Source organism: Abramis brama (assembly GCF_963993115.1).
Source record: "Abramis brama genome assembly, chromosome: 6".
Taxonomy (NCBI): Eukaryota; Metazoa; Chordata; class Actinopteri; order Cypriniformes; family Leuciscidae; genus Abramis; species Abramis brama.
The window spans coordinates 27,656,613-27,674,556 of NC_139968.1; the positions used below are offsets into that span (position 1 = coordinate 27,656,613).

Sequence of the window (17,944 nt, forward strand, 5' to 3'; positions counted from 1 at the left end):
AAATCCAGTCTCATTTATCTGCTTCCTATCCTTCCACAAGGGCGAGGCTTGTGTATTATTTCTTTCAAATGAATATTTAATGAGAGATTAAATAACATCATTTCATTGTGCCTGCGTTGAATCACCCTTGTCGTGTTTCTTCCCACAGGACAAACCATCAGGTCGGAAAAGTGATATGTGCACACCTGGAGTTTATATACTAGCTGGAATCCATCCACACACACATCAAACATCACCATCTGGGGCCTGTACCATGAAGGTAGCTGAACAAACTCGGGGTTACAGGATTAGTTTTGAGTTGACAAAACCAAACCGATGCAATCAGGCTTTATTGGTACCATGATGCAGCTCATCGACTTTCTCTGTCAACTCAGGCTTTGATCTTAAGCTATGATTACTCCACGCGCGCGTGCACATAAAAGAGTGACGTCGACACTGAACAACCAATCGCAGGTAGAGCGAGAGCGATATATTTTTCCGCGGAGAAGCAAGAGATAATCATTCATAATTACGATGAATTTAAATATGTATTTCAACCTCGAAACAATACGGTCTTTGCCGCCAAAGCAAGAGAAGACTGTTGGAGAAAGATTGCTGATTGTTAATGTGTAAGTTAAACAAATAGCCTACGTTCTATATTTATGTAAAATTATGTATGTTTATATGTATGTGTAGCCTATATGTGTAATATAGCCAATAACCTATTTTTATAATATATAAAAAATGTGCATGTATGTACTAAGAAAGATTAATATTCATTGATTTTTAGATGCAACCCCAACTCCAAATGTTCTTGGCAGCAGATAAAGACAAAATATAAAAAATATAATTCAAAGTGGTTATTTCAAGGAGTTAATTCAAAGAGTATTTACCACAACCTTTTATTACTTTTGTGAACATTTTATCACACTTGTTTGCAGCAAACAGAAATAAAGAATTAAATTCAGAAAACCAGAATACACTGGCGGAGGAGTTGGCTCTGAGTAGGCAATAAGGGACGGCCGATTATGGATGGGATTACAGGTGCTGTACAATCTGACCCTGGTGCTGGCTCCTCTAAGCAAGTAACACTGGGTACGTGTGCAATACATTATACTTTCTTTTAAGTTTTAAATATGGCTGACTGTATGTTCTGCAGGGAAATACAGTGTCACTGTTGAAGCTAGCACACATTCACACACACACACACACACACACACACACACACACACACACACACACACACACACACACACAGTCTCCCACACAGAGGTCAGTATGCAGCACACAGAACACCAAACATAACCTGCTTTACAACAGTTATGCTTTACATTGGCCTACTTTTATTTATTAGGGTGAAGCAAATGATGAAGACACTCTGTCTGTGTGTTCTCAGACAGTTGCTGATGTGAATGCACTGGGCTTTTTATTATGGCAAACATTTGAATGTGTGGCATAAAAAAGGGACTGGCCCTTACACATCTCTTTTACTGTAGGATTTTACACAACCTGCCCCAGAAACTGAGGCCTCTACCTCAATGGGCTTCAGAAGAAATGTGTAAGGATTTAAAACCCTTGAAATAAATTACAGTCAGTCCTGTGTTTGTAGGAAGTAAATGAACTTTTTGTGATTTTGATGAGCCTCCAGAAAACTTGTAATGATCATGTTTGTGGTGGAATTATGTTTCAGGTGGAAACAGACTCAGTCAGGGCCCTGTACAAAAGGAGTCTTGAACTAGACTGCACACTAAAGGAGCTGACTGTGAGCTGAGGAGGCTCCAAACAAAATCAAACAGCTGGATAAAACTGATCTCAGTATGTATATAGTTATATAGTATATATATATATATAGTATAACTTATTTAACCAAGTAACACTTTAGTATGAATATTTATTAATGCAACTTTCTCTTGCTCTCTTTCTCCCTCCCATCCCACAAAACCAATAAAACAGTTTGAGGCCTATCTGCAGTTTCAATGTGCTTTTATTAAGTGTAATATTGTATGGTGATTGCATCTACATCTGTACCAGCTGGGTGGTCAAGTGTGATCGGGTCAGTTTCATCGGGGAGAAGCTGGTTTTGTGTTGTTTCTCGCTCCTTTCTACTGGTGGCTATTGTGCAGAATGGCACATGCAGCCACTATCTGTGATGCCCGCTCTGGTGACTCTGAAGCGCCGAACACAGTTGAAATGTGCCTTTAGGAGGCCAAAGGTCATCTCTATCTTCACTCTGGTTTTACTGAGGGCCACATTGAAGCAGTGCTGTGGCCCTGTCTGAGGGTCATGATAGGGGGTTATTGTGTAGGTTTTTCTATCTCAGTTTAAATGAACAGTGTTTTGTACTGTACCAAATTTAACTTGCTTTCCTCAAAGCGCTGACACAACACAGACTCATGGAAAATTTGTAAGACAAGCACTGGAGCCAGGCCATTTGGCATCCAAACTTGATCATATGTTCATGACCACAAGTCGTCTGCAGATGAAATGTTTAGTAGATCATTGTTATATCTGTTAAAGTTACTATTAATTTAAAGATTCATCTCACAGAAAATAATCATCTAACATATTCACATCATCTCTACCTGAACATTAAGGCTGTGATAGGACTTCCTATTAACATAATCTGCCTCATGTTCCCTAGAGCAGTGGAGATTGGAGCAATAGACTGCATACATGTTGCAATGACTTGGGAATCCTATCATAAGATTATCAGAAGAAGAATAAAAAAGATTCAAAATAATTCTTAACATGTATTATATTGTATAGTACATTTGTGAAATTTGCTTTTTGAGAAAAAAAAAAGTGTTCATGTGATGTCACCCTATCAATATATCTTACCGGCAATTTTATAAAAGCCCTCTTTTAAGGACATGGTCGATAAATGTCCGGGGAACATTATTAATTAAACTTTTAATGTACTCCTGCAGAGCGAGGACCACCTTGCGAATGGTTCGACAAACATATGTTTTCCCCTAGCTTCTGTGCGTCACCGTGCAAGAATGTACCACTTGCAAAAAAAAAAAAAAAAAAAATGCAACGCAATACAATTTGCGGTACAGTAAGTGCATTAATTCGACGTGTTAAATTCTTTATGTGCGGCTCAAGAAGTTCGCAAAGATAAGACATTCCTTCCGCGGAAAATATGTATCTTTCATACAAGTAACTATCAGTTAAGGCAAGGGGATTTTGTCTGGCTAAAAACTCTTTCTCTACGAAGTTCTCTTTATTTCCAAAACATCGCACAAACTGAATCTACAATAAAGAACAAAGTCCAAAGGGCAGAGCAGCTGTCACACAACTCAATGGAGCTTTTGATTGGAGGTTTTAGCTCGGAAAAAAACAGGTGTGACTGGTGGGAAGCACCTAACTCTATTGGGCATTATTTCATTAAACTCTAAACCTCTTCAGGTGCAAAATGATCACATCCAATGGTCAGGTCATCTTACAATGATTATTGTTCATCTTGATGATCTTCTGATAGTTCACAGCTGTCACTGTTCTGTCCACACTCAGTAAGGATATCTATAAAGAAGAAACATTCACCATTACAAACAGATAAACTTCTGTGCTGAAGAAAGTAGGCCTTCAGACCTTCATCTATTCATGAATGTGAAATATTTAAAGTAAAATCAGTATAAGTGTTTGCTGACCTGTGGCAGATCTCTCATCTGAAGACAGTAGATGATCTGTGTGTATTCTGACATGCTTTGCTGTTCTGTGATTGTCAGGTCTGCAAACACAAACACATGAGCGGAAATTACCATTGAGTAATAAAAACACCATCATCTCGCTTTTACAACATTTCAAATCCCTCAGTTCTCGTCATCTCCAAAGAGCCAAGCATTGATCCTGGGTTTATTACGAGCTCTGTCAACTTCTCTTTTTGCCAACAGACTCTCATGTTCGTGTTCGTTTAAAACGGGTGATTCCCCAGAGGTTTGAGATTTAGCGGCTCTATGTCAGCCTTTCTCGCTCATACCATACACACGTCAGAGTGTCCAGAGAAACTTTTCTCGATTTACAGATTTGATGAGATGAGTGACGTATGTATGCAATTTCCAGTGAAAACCATCCTGACAGGTCTATAATATAAACACTTCACCTACCAGAGTAATACAAAACACGTTAAGAAAAGAAAGAAAAGTTAAATAGTGCAGCTTTAACATCAGTATGTTCTGTGGTTTCCTGCCATCTAGTGGAACATGACGACATGACAATAGACAATAGAGTTCACATGACAGTGATGAACTGTCGAGATATTGAGAACTTGTAAAAAAAAAAAATTCTCTTTTCCCACCAAAAATACAAGAATATGCATTTATATAAACAAACCATTTTATGAATTGAATGAATTGTTTTATATTATTTAATGTTATTTATTTCAACATTTTCATATATAAACAGCACGTAGCCTACTTGCCTTTTTGTTGCGCTCGACTGAATTTCCTGGAGCAACATATGAGTATAACAGCAGACGTGAACACCAACAGACACACACTGATTATTATCAGAATAAAATATGAACGATGGCTCTGTTCTGTAATGAACATAGAGAGAAAAACTTTCAGTCTTTCTGTTATGAATTCAGACACAAAAAGTCTATAAATAGAAAATATCAGTCCTACAAACAGATCAGAAATATGAGCGCTGACGTACCTGCACATGTGTGACAGAGTCGACTGATGTTATCCAGATGTGTGGTCTGGTTTCTGATGGGATTGTTGAGCACACAGCTGTAAGTGTTTTTATCCTGATATTCCACCTCCAGAGGTAGAGAGAGACTGATGCTGAGATCAGACACACTGATGCTGGACAATACACTGATTCCTTTGTACCAGGAGAGAGTCACATCACTCACATTCAACACTGAACACACCAGTGAACATCTGGACAATGATGATCTTGATGATGATGATGATGATGATGAAGAACAGTTTGTAGAGTTACTGGAAATGACAAGAATGGGTAGAGGAGCTGGAAAACATGAAAGCACATGAAGTCAAGTCACGTCACCTTCATTTATATAGCGCTTTTAACAATATAGATTGTTTCAAAGCAGCTTTACAGTGATAATAGGAAATTAAAGTAACAGAGATTGTTTGGCTTTACAACAGTTCTACAATAAGTTAGTGTCCAGCTAAAGTTAGTTTTGATTGATTCACTTCCGTTGTAAAGATCATTAGTTATGAACTTAGGGCCGTTTACACAACACCTTTTTTCCCGAAAACAGAAAATGTGTTTTGTTCTGGCCGTTCACTTCACGACAGCAGTGTTTGGTGGATCGAGAACACAAACTGTGAAATAGGTTCCAAAAGGTGCAAGTTTTGAAAGATTTTGAAAAACGTTATGAATGCTTTATATCAGAATTATTATTATCAAAAATCAATAACAAAAATAACATGATGCAGATGTTTTCTTGCAAGGCTAATCAAAAAGAAACCAAAAATGTGAATTAAAGGCTGCAATTTTGGGCATTTGAATTATCATTTATCATATCAGAAATTATAGCATTTGTGATATGATTCATACCGTTTACTCACCATAGACTGTAACATTGAATCTCTTCAGTGTTTTTCTACTGCTGACGACGGTCAGTTCATAAAGTCCAGTGTGTTCAGATCTGATGTTTCTGATGGTCAGAGATCCAGTTTGATTGTCCATCTGGAGTTTGTCTCTGAATCTTCCATCATTACTGACAAATATATAGTTTATTTGGTCTCTTCTAATGATTTCAGCTATTAGAGTGTTTTGAGGTCCAAACGTCCACACTATCTGATCACCTCTCTGTACTTGAACATCAGAGTTTAGAGTGACAGAATCTCCCTCAGTCACTGACACTGACTTCACTTCATCAGTTTCACCAAACACACCTGAAACTATATAAACAGTGTATATATATATATATGTATAAAGAGTGCAGTTTGAAATAAAATAGTTTAACTCAAATTAAACAAGTCAAACACATAGAACATAGTTGAACTCCATAAATACATAAAATTCAATGAAATTCACTTATGGCGCTTTTCCACTGCATGGTACGGTACGGCTCGGTTCGGTACGGCACGCTTTGGCGCTTTTCCACTGCATGGTACGGTACGGCTCGGTTCGGTACGGCACGCTTATGGCGCATTTCCACTGCATGGTACGGTGCGGCTCGGTTCGGTACGGCACGCTTATGGCGCATTTCCACTGCATGGTACGGTACGGTACGGCTCGCTTCGGCTCGCTTTAAATGGTACCACCTCTGTTGAGGTTCCAAGCGTACCGTACCGGTACTAAAATGTGACGTGAAAACACTGAAGATCACTGATTGGTCAGACAGAATCGTCACTACCAGTGTCATTGTATTTGCGACACGAGACCATGCACGAGACAAACCCGCTAGATTTAAATAGCCAGTAGACAACAGCCAACGCTGTAGTGTCTTGCAGTTAAAAAGTTTCTTGTAAACTGTTTCTTGCAGTCAGGGGCGGCGCCGGATAATTTTTAACGCATGTGCTGAGGGCACACACACACATATGTATATATATATATATATATAATAAATGAGAAAAACTTGGCCACAAAATATTTAATATTCAATTATTTTAATGATCACAATTAAAGTTTTAATTTTATTAAATTGAACAAGCGCAAAATTCAGCATTCAATCAAATATTCAAAAAGACTTAATAATAATGTTATTTCTCTCTATAGGCGCGTTTACTACGAATATGGCGATCGTCAACTTCATCTTTGCCAGACACTGACAGAAAACACTATTTTATAAATAAAAATCAGTGCACGCGTCCCCGGATTTACAAACGCACATCTTGCTTGTTGCACGCACATTATGTCGAAATAACGAGATATTATGTTGAAATAACATTATTATTATTAAGTCTTTTTGAATATTTGATTGAATGCTGAATTTTGCGCTTGTTCAATTTAATAAAATTAGGCCTATATATAGCCTATATATATATATATACTATTAATAAATGAGCAAAAATTGGCCACAAATTATTTAATATTCAATTATTTTAATGATCACAATTAAAGTTTTAATTTTATTAAAACGCGTGCACTGATTTTTATTTATAAAATAGTGTTTTCTGTCTGTGCATGGCAAAGATGAAGTTGACGATCGCCATATTCGTAGTAAACGCGCCTATAGAGAGAAATGCACATAATGGATTACATAAGAGAGTAGCCTATTTCTTTTTGTTTTGAATTATTTCGTTTAAAGACATTTCAAGCTTTGTGTATTTGAGGATGAGATGCGCTCCAGTTAACGTACAATGCAAGTGACCGCTCGGGCGCCTCAATGGTTAAATTGTCTATTTTGCATCTTAATTCAATCCAGGCAATTGTTTGATGAAAAAATTATTAAAATTAAGATACAATTTATACAAAACGAAATTCACTTTAAAGAAAACAAGTGAACAAAACTTAATGAAGTGGTCAAAATTATGTCTGACTCGCTCCATGTCTCTCTACTCGTCTCGTGCTGTTCACTTTTCATAATCAACATAGGCAGATGGAAAAAAATAACATAACATTAACATTAAATGCGCTTTTTTAATGGCAGTAGTTTAAAACAGTAGGCTACATTAGGCCTAGACTCTCTATTTGTAAAGATTGCTGCACATTCATTTAATTCTGAATTTTGCACGTGCACAAGTTGAAAGGCATTTGTTCAAATCAAGTTCACGGATAATTGTGCGTGCATTTATTAATCATTATGATACTAAAATCATAAAGTAGGCCTAGGCTATGCTATGTACAAAAAATCAGATGAGCCCAGAATATGAACGCAACGTTTAATTACACGTTAAGAATTTTCCTTCCATATAGTAAACCATTATAAGAACGTTTAATTTAATTTAAAAACATCCACATGCCGAGAATCAAGAGCACCATCCCCTGTGTTGTGCGTTTGAAATGTGGCGCGTTTACGATGATGTCATGGCAGTAGAGGCGGCAACTATAACGATCAGTCCCACCCAGTTTGAAGCGGTACTAACTGCAATGGAAAAGCAACCGAGCTAAAGCGAACCGAACCGTGCCGTACCGAGTCGAGTCGTACCACGCAGTGGAAAAGCGAAGCGAGCCGAACCGTTCCGCGCCGAGTCGAACCGTACCGAGCCGAACCGTGCCGTACCATGCAGTGGAAAAGCGCCATTACAATTTGTGACACACACACACAGACAGAAGACGGCAGCGCTTGACATCATATTCAAAATGTCTCTGAAAGCAACACACTCCTCATAGTGCTGTGGTGTGATGAACAACAGAAGTTCAGGAAATATCCAACTACACACTCCACTTTCTAAAACTCTCAAAGGAAATTGTAAAATCCTTCTAAATCCTGAACAAAGCAGAACACACTGAACAACTGCAAACGTCTAATAAGACACACAAAGGTTTGTCGAGTAAAAGGTTAAACTGACCTAAAAAACAGACCAAAGGTTTTACCGCAGCTGTGAGCGTCAGACCATGAAACCTGAAGCGAAAAAAACAGACAAGACAACAGATACTTTTCTGATTTTAGAGGTTTAAAATAATAAATAATATAATGTGTATTTTAATACAGAAGCGATCTCAAGGATATTCAGTGTGTTTCTGCTTCTCTTGCATGCAAAAAAAAAAAAAAAACCCTTCCTGTGAAATCAAAAGATCTTTAAAGGGATACTCCACTTTTTTCGGAAATAAGCTCATTTTACAAGTCCCCCAGAGTTAAACAGATGAGTTTTACCGTTTTAGAATCCATTCAGCCGAACTCCGGGTCTGACGGTACCACTTTTAGCATAGCTTAGCACAGATCATTGATTCTGATGAGTCCAGTAGCATTTCTTTCAAAATGACCAAAGAGTTTCAATATTTTTCCTATTTAAAACTCGACTCTTCTGTAGTTAAACCGTGTACTAAGATCGACGGAAAATGAAAAGTTGCGATTTTCTAAGCCTATATGGCTAGGAACTACTCTCATTCCAGCGTAATAATCAAGGAACTGTGCGGCTGTACCATGGGTGCAGCAGGCGTAATGATATGACGCAGCGCCTGAAAATAGTCCCCAGCTCGGTAACTTCTTCCAACGTGACCGGGACTTAGTTTGTCTAACCTATTAGACCTATTTTCAGGCGCTGCGTCATATCATTACGCCTGCTGCACCCATGGTACAGCCGCACAGTTCCTTGATTATTACGCCGGAATGAGAGTAGTTCCTAGCCATAGGCTTAGAAAATCGCAACTTTTCATTTTCCGTCGATCTTAGTACACGGTTTAACTACAGAACAGTCAAGTTTTAAATAGGAAAAATATTGAAACTCTTTGGTCATTTTGAAAGAAATGCTACTGGACTCATCAGAATCAATGATCTGTGCTAAGCTATGCTAAAAGTGGTACCGTCAGACCCGGAGTTCGGCTGAATGGATTCTAAAACGGTAAAACTCAACTGTTTAACTCTGGGGGAGTTGTAAAATGAGCATATTTCCGAAAAAAGTGGAGTATCCCTTTAACCCACTGTAGAGTTATTATAGAAACAACAGGATCACACAACCAAAAATAATGTCCGATGCTGGGATTCATAAAAAATTACATACAATGACCTTGAATAGTCTTGCATGCACTATATGAAGGACACTGCGTTTCTCATCTCATCTCATCTCAGTGTATCCAACTTCATAATAAGTTTAGTGGAGACAAACACAATCAGTACAGAGTGAAAGTTTAGAAATGTTGAAATGAAAACCGCATACTGATTACAACACTGTTATAAAGTACAGTACTGTACACTAGTGTTGTCACGATACCAAAATTATTGTTTCGATACCGATACCAAGTCAAGTATTGCGATTTCGATACTTTTTCGATACTTTTCCTGAAAAGGGAGAAACACTCTCAAATATCATTGCTGTGCTTTGTTTTAAAACCGGGACAACAATCTAATCATATAACACACTACTAAATGAACATATGAACAGCAGATATATTAAACATTTGAACAAAATATGAAATATCAAAATATAAAAAATAAATTAGAGCAATGACATTCAAGATAATTTTTTTTTATAAATTTAGCAGCATTATCTCATTTATCACAAGAAACATAATAGCTTTATCTTGATTCTGAACTTTGAATAAAAATATGAACAGCGATTATATTAAACAATGTTTAATATTGGTAACATATGATAAGCCTCATTGGTGATATATTTGACATGTGGGGAGAGAGTTGTGGAAGGCCTATACTTCATGTTAAACAAATACATAGCAGCAAAGACAACGTCGGCAGTGTTGACGGCAAAATAGACTACAGAATAATTCATTCTGTATTGAGAGGTGCAATATTTGAAAATCGATAATATTTTTTTTAAATTACATTTATTGTATTTATGTCAAAACTTTCAAACATCAAAATGTCATTAATATGTATTCGTGTCAAAATGACATAGAAACATCTTTTCCTATTCTATTTTGCCTGGAAACGCTTCCAACACGCTTGCGTGTCGCGTGAAAAATAGGCGGTGGTTCTATTTGTAGCATGCACGCGTTTTCCGCGCGTCTCGAGCTGCGCCCAGACGCCTGTGTCACGCAGGCAGTTAACATGGGAGCCGAAATAAAAACGGACACGACACGCAGCCAGTGTGTCACCGCCTCGCCGGCCTTACAAATCTGGAACGCGGTCATTCTTAGAAGTATCGATACTAATAAATTAAGGAATCGTGACGTTTTTAATTTCTGATTTACTTTTGAAGTATCGGTGCACCGTGCAACAGAGCAAGGTAGGCAACGTATTTCCATATGTCACTCCTCGCATCATCTTTTTCTACGAGTCGTGGACCACTTGTGCTCGCACATGCAGCCATCTCGCTGTAGTGTTTTGTCACATGGCACTGACAGCGGCAGGTTCTTTGCTGCGTGCGTCAGGAAAAAAATCACAGACGTCCATAGGGAGGCGTTTTTTTTTAAGTATCGATACTGATAAATTTAGGTATCGTGACGTTTTTAATTTCCGAGTATCGCGATACTTTTGAAGTATCGGTACACCGTGCAACACTACTGTACACTGAAAACTTTAGTAAAAAAAAAAAAAAAAAAACACTTTAGCATGACATTACTTTAGCCCACTATTTAACATCACTTAATGGCATGGAAGCATTCAGTAGTGAATGTCTCTTTGCAAAATCTTCTTGCCTGGTGATATTACAACGTTTAATGTGTAAATACACACACAGTGTGTGTCATATACACTGACATGACAATAATAAATATAATCTCAGATTACTATTATAAGATATTTTCTTTTAATATATATTCAACAGGCTACTAAATGCATTTTGCTCTCATTACACATACTTCATAAGCGAAATCTTGATGGTTGCATCTACTTTTCTGAGTTTACTTCTTTCTCTTTATCCCTTTTTGTCCTGACTCTTGAAATAAGATAGTATTCTGACCTTTGAATAGTCAGATGAGTCAGAAGATGAACACAAATTCTTCACAGTGATCAGGATGGCAGCATTATATCCGCTTTGAGGTTAGTGGAATCACCGGACAAGTTGGACAATGCTATTTGTGGATAAAGGAATAACAGTTTTATTAAATTATTAATTGGTGAAGCAAATACAAAAAGCATATGGTTAAGTGAAGTACAAGTGTAACGTCATTCTAAGTTTATATAAGTTTATAAGCATTATAGCGATTACTGCAAGATAATAAACTAGTTAAATAGCCTTCACTGTAAAAAAAAAAAGTTGAGAAAACTTAAAAGTTTAAGGCAACCAGCTGCAGGACATTTTTGAGTTTTCTCAACTTACGTGTTTGAGTTATCTCAACTTTTCTAAACTTTTTTCATGGTAAATAGTTGAATAAACTTTAAAAACTGAATTTGTCATACAAAACGTAAGTTTTTTTTTTTTTTTTTTTTACAGTGTATAGATAGGCTATCTGCCTTGCTTGGAACAAGGTGTATTTTTTTTTTTTTTTTTTTTTTGTGGTTACACAAGGCCCTTCAGTTTCAGTCATCTAGAAATACGTTTACACCTCCACAAAACAAGAAAATAATTAAACCAAGGGTGATACATAAACATCTGATATGAAGCAGACACTAGCTGAAACATAATGCAATCATCAATAGGCAATCTAACACGATATAAATTATAATGGAAATAAAAAATTATAAGCACACTAAATTATATAAAAAGAGGGTATTAAATGCATAGTAAAATAATACTTGTTTTGTATTTTTTTTATAATCTCTTTTAATTTAGTAAAATGTAAAACATCTTTAAATCATATTTAATCAACATAAACAGTAACATTAAATCTCTTGTATGAAGTTCCTCTGATGTTGCTGATTATCTGTAGTTTATAAAGTCCGGTGTGTTCAGATCTGATGTTTCTGATGGTCAGAGATCCAGTATGACTATCCCTCTGGAGACTGTATTTGAATTTCACATTACTGTTATGAATATTAATGATCTGAGTGATGATCAGTGACTGGTGTCAGATCTGAAGACGGTAGATGATCTCTGTGTATTCTGACATGCTTTCCTGATCTAAAACACACACACACATGGAGATTTTCAGTGTTTTTAACATTAATATATGATATTCCATCAGGTGACAATTCACACTGATATATATCATCAGATTTGATGAGACGAGTGACGTATGTATGCAGTTTCCTGTGAAAACCATCCTGACAGATCTATAATATAAACACTTCACCTACCAGAGTAATACAAAACACGTTAAGAAAAGAAAGAAAAGTTAAAGCAGGGCTGTGCAGTTTCGGGAATTTCTTCGCTGTATTCTCGCTTTTTGCTCGCAGGTTTCTCTCTAGAGCTCCCCCTACAGCTTCGGAATAGATATTTGACAACACTGTTGTAAAAACTCGTTGGCGACTCTCAGATACTAGAGGCTAGTAGATCAACGACATCAAAGCAGATGGGACATTCTTTAAAACGTCTTCTTCATTCGGGTTCGAACAGCGTGAGGGAGCGCAATAATGACAGAATTTTAGCAGATTTTTTTGCCGTAAAGCAATTCGTTACATCGCGAGACCTGATATCACGCGATACTTCCTGACGCTGAGGCCGCTGGCCCGCCGGCCCAAAGTTGCAAGGGTGGTTTTTCGGCTCACAGGCGCTTGGGGGGTGCGAGAAGACCACCATTCAACCCGAAAAAAGTCATATAACTATTCCAATGACTCCGAAGCTGTTCGGTTAAGGTAAAAAGGTTACTTAGTTCACCTTTAAATAGTGCAGCTTTAACATCAGTATGTTCTGTGGTTTCCTGCCATCTAGTGGAACATGACGACATGACAATAGAGTTCACATGACAGTGATGAACTGTCCAGATATTGAGAACTTGTAATAGTTTTCTGTTTTCCCACCAAAAATACAAGAATGTGCATTTATATAAACAAACCATTTTATGAATTGAATGAAATGTTTTATATTATTTAATGTTATTTATTTAAACATTTTAATATATAAACAAAACGTGTATTAATATGATATTAATATAATGCCATATGGCGAACTTTGTCAGTTGTTGGTAATACTTGCCTTTTTGTTGCGCTCGAATGAATTTCCTGGAGCAACATATGAGTATAACAGCAGACGTGAACACCAACAGACACACACTGATTATTATCAGAATAAAATATGAACGATGGCTCTGTTCTGTAATGAACATAGAGAGAAAAACTTTCAGTCTTTCCGTTATGAATTCAGACACAACAATTCTATAAATAGAAAATATCAGTCCTACAAACAGATCAGAAATGCTGTCGCTGACGTACCTTCACATGGTTGACAGAGTTCACTGATATCCAGATGTGTGGTCTGGTTTCTGATGGGATTGTTGAGCACACAGCTGTATGAATCATCCAGACACTGAATCTCCAGAGGTAGAGAGAGACTGATGCTGAGATCAGACACACTGATGCTGGACAATACACTGATTCCTTTGTACCAGGAGAGAGTCACATGACTCACATTCAACACTGAACACACCAGTGAACATCTGGACACTGATGATGATGATGATGATGAAGAACACTGTGAAAAGTTACTGGTGATGACAGGAATGGGCAGATAAGCTGGAAAACAGAAAAAACAATGATTGTCAAAACAACTCAAATGAAAATAATGCAAAGCATTGTCTTAATGTAACTTGTTTTTTCAAAAGAAATTAAGTCAATAACATAGAACGTATTATAATTGAATGATAATTACATTTATGACTGAACAGTTTACTCACCATACACAGTAACACTAAATCTCTTCAATGAGGTTATTCCACTGATGATGACGGTCAGTTCATAAAGTCCAGTGTGTTCAGATCTGATGTTTCTGATGGTCAGAGATCCAGTGTGATTGTCCATCTGGAGTTTGTCTCTGAATCTTCCATCGTTACTGACAAATATATAGTTTATTTGGTCTCTTCTAATGATTTCAGCTATTCGAGTGTTTTGAGGTCCAAACGTCCACACTATCTGATCACCTCTCTGTACTTGAACATCAGAGTTTAGAGAGACAGAATCTCCCTCAGTCACTGACACTGACTTCACTTCATCTGAATCACCAAACACACCTGAAACTATATAAACAGTAGATTATATATATATATATATATATATATATATATATATATATATATATATATATAAAAAGAGTGCAGTTTGAAATAAAATAGTTTAACTCAAATTAAACAAGTCAAACTATGGAAGCTTGTTACTATGGAAGCTTGTTTTCCGAGATTTAAACTCGCAATTATGACATCTTTTCTCAGAATTGTGAGATATAAACTCAAAATTGTGAGACATAAAGTCCAATTCTAAGGAAAAAAAAGACAGACTTTTTTTTTTTTTTTTTTTTTTACCTCAGAATAGTTTATATCTCACAATTCTGACTTTATAACACGCAATTGCGACTTTATATAATGCAATTCTGACTTTATATCTCCCAATTGCGTATTATAAAGTCAGAATTGCGAGATGTAAACTCAATTGTGAGATAAAAAGTCGCAATTATCTTTTAAAATGTTTTATTCTGTGGCGGAAACAAGCTTCCATATCAAACACAGAACATAGTTCAACTCCATAAATACATAAAGTTAAATGAAATTCACTTACAATTTGTGACACACACACACAGACAGAAGACGGCAGCGCTTGACATCATATTCAAAATGTCTCTGAAAGCAACACACTCCTCATAGTGCTGTGGTGTGATGAACAACAGAAGTTCAGGAAATATCCAACTACACACTCCACTTTCTAAAACTCTCAAAGGAAATTGTAAAATCCTTCTAAATCCTGAACAAAGTAGAACACACTGAACAACTGCAAACGTCTAATAAGACACACAAAGGTTTGTCGAGTAAAAGGTTAAACTGACCTAAAAAACAGACCAAAGGTTTTACCGCAGCTGTGAGCGTCAGAGCATGAAACCTGAAGTAAAAAAACAGACAAGACAACAGATACTTTTCTGATTTTAGAGGTTTAAAATAATAAATAATATAATGTGTATTTTAATACAGAAGCGATCTCAAGGATATTCAGTGTGTTTCTGCTTCTCTTGCATACTAAAAAAACCCTTCCTGTGAAATCAACAGATCTTCAACTCATTGTGAAGTTAACATAGAAACAACAGGATCACACAACCAAAAATAATGTCCAATGCTGGGATTCATATTTTTTTTTTAAATACAATGACCTTGAATAGTCTTACATGCACTATATGAAGGACACAGCTTTACCCACCTCACCTCATCTCATCTCAGTGTGTCCAACTTCATACTTGTAAGTTTAGTGGAGACAAACACAATCAGTACAGAGTGAAAGTTGAAGAAATGTTTATTTCACAGCAAATACACAAAACACAGCATACTGATTACAACACTGTTATAAAGTACAGTACAGTAGCCTACACTGAAAACTTTTGTAAAAAAAAAAAAAAAAAAAAAACTTTTTTATTACATTACACCAGCCCAGCACTATTTAACATCACTTAATGGCATGGAAGCATTCAGTAGAGAATGTCTCTTTGCAAAATATTCTTCCTGGTAATTACATTACAACGTTTAATGTGTAAATACACACACAGTGTGTACCATATACACTGACATGACAATAATAAAGATAATCTCATATTACCATCATGAGATATTTTCCTCAGATCTTCCATCTAATCATCAATGGAGGAATAAGCTTTTGCTCCTCAGGTTGTGCAGTTACAGTTATGTACAGTGCCAGCAAAGACTAACTTGACCATGATCCATGATAACCAGCCAAATCCAGTGTGATATTCTTGTAAATCTCACTCACAGTCAGCAGAGGGAGCCCTTGGCTAATACACATATTCAACAGGCTAAATGCATGTTGCTCTAATTACACATACTTCCTAAGCGAAATCTTGATGGTTGCATCTACTTTTCTGAGTTTACTTCTTTCTCTTTATCCCTTTTTGTCCTGACTCTTGAAATAGGATAGTATTCTGACCTTTGAATAGTCAGATGAGTCAGAAGATGAACACAAATTCTTCACAGTGATCAGGATGGCAGCATTATATCCGCTTTGAGGTTAGTGAAATCACCGGACAAGTTGGACAGTGCTATTTGTGGATAAAGGAATAACAGTTTTATTAAATTATTAATTGGTGAAGCAAATACAAAAAGCATATGGTTAAGTGAAGTACAAGTGTAACGTCATTCTAAGTTTATATAAGTTTATAAGCATTATAGCGATTACTGCAAGATAATAAACTAGTTAAATTGCCTATAGATATCTGCCTTGCTTGGAAGGTGTATATATATATATATATATTTTTTTTTTTTTTGTGGTTACACAAGGCCCTTCAGTTTCAGTCATCTAGAAATACTTTTACACCTCCACAAAACGAGAAAATAATTAAACCAAGGGTGATACATAAACATCTGATATGAAGCACACTAGCTGAAACATAATGCAATCATCAATAGGCAATCAAACATGATATAAATTATAATGGAAATAAAATATTATAAGCACACTAAATTATATAAAAAGAGGGATTAAATGCATAGTAAAATAATACTTGTTTTGTATTTTTTTATAATCTCTTTTAATTTAGTAAAATGTAAAAAATCTTTTAATCATATTTTAATCAACATAAACAGTAACATTAAATCTCTTGTATGAAGTTCCTCTGATGCTGCTGATGATCTGTAGTTTATAAAGTCCGGTGTGTTCAGTTCTGATGTTTCTGATGGTCAGAGATCCAGTATGACTATCCCTCTGGAGACTGTATTTGAATTTCACATTATTGTTATGAATATTAATGATCTGAGTGATGATCAGTGACTGGTGTCAGATCTGAAGACGGTAGATGATCTCTGTGTATTCTGACATGCTTTCCTGATCTAAAACACACACACACACACACACACACACACACACACACACACACACACACACACACACACACACACACGGAGATTTTCAGTGTTTTTAACACTAATATATGATATTCCATCAGGTGACATTTCACACTGATATATATCATCAGATTTGATGAGACGAGTGACGTATGTATGCAATTTCCAGTGAAAACCATCCACAGGTCTATAATATAAACACTTCACCTACCAGAGTAATACAAAACACGTTAAGAAAAGAAAGAAAAGTTAAACAGTGCAGCTTTAGCATCAGTATGTTCTGTGGTTTCCTGCCATCTAGTGGAACATGACGACATGACAATAGACAATAGAGACATGACAGTGATGAACTGTCCAGATATTGAGAACTTGTAATACATTTTTCTGTTTTCCCACCAAAAATACAAGAATATGCATTTATATAAACAAACCATTTTATGAATTGAATGAAATTGAAATGTTTTATATCATTTAAGATTATTTATTTAATCATTTTAATATATAAACAAAACATGTATTAATATGATATTAATATAATGCCATATGGTGAAGTTTG

The 17,944-nt window shown here is 36.2% G+C and overlaps 2 protein-coding genes across 4 annotated transcripts in view; both read right to left on the minus strand.

Moving 5' to 3' along the window:
* Positions 1-1,946: 1,946 nt before the first annotated feature.
* On the minus strand, positions 1,947-9,143 carry LOC311085686 (uncharacterized protein). 3 transcript variants are annotated; one of them, XM_084118269.1, is made up of 7 exons: positions 8,717-9,143; positions 8,412-8,464; positions 5,520-5,855; positions 4,636-4,953; positions 4,400-4,516; positions 3,630-3,709; positions 1,947-3,501 (listed from the first exon to the last, which is right to left on the minus strand). In XM_084118269.1, exons 3-7 carry the CDS (start codon positions 5,638-5,640, stop codon positions 3,412-3,414), a joined length of 726 nt encoding a protein of 241 aa, XP_083974395.1. In that variant the 5' UTR covers positions 5,641-5,855; positions 8,412-8,464; positions 8,717-9,143; the 3' UTR covers positions 1,947-3,411. The 3 variants fall into 3 exon arrangements, with proteins under 3 accessions (XP_083974395.1, XP_083974393.1, XP_083974394.1); XM_084118267.1 differs by lacking the exon at positions 8,412-8,464; XM_084118268.1 differs by lacking the exon at positions 8,717-9,143 and having other exon boundaries at positions 8,412-8,656.
* A 7,894-nt stretch (positions 9,144-17,037) lies between these two features.
* LOC311085884 (uncharacterized protein) overlaps positions 17,038-17,944 on the minus strand; it is a gene marked incomplete at its 5' end in the record, with an annotated part of 58,429 nt that continues 57,522 nt past the window's right edge. The window contains one exon of the mRNA XM_084118504.1: positions 17,038-17,373. Within this exon, the coding sequence (XP_083974630.1) occupies positions 17,321-17,373 (53 nt within the window). The 3' untranslated portion in view covers positions 17,038-17,320. The remainder of the gene's footprint in view (positions 17,374-17,944) is intronic.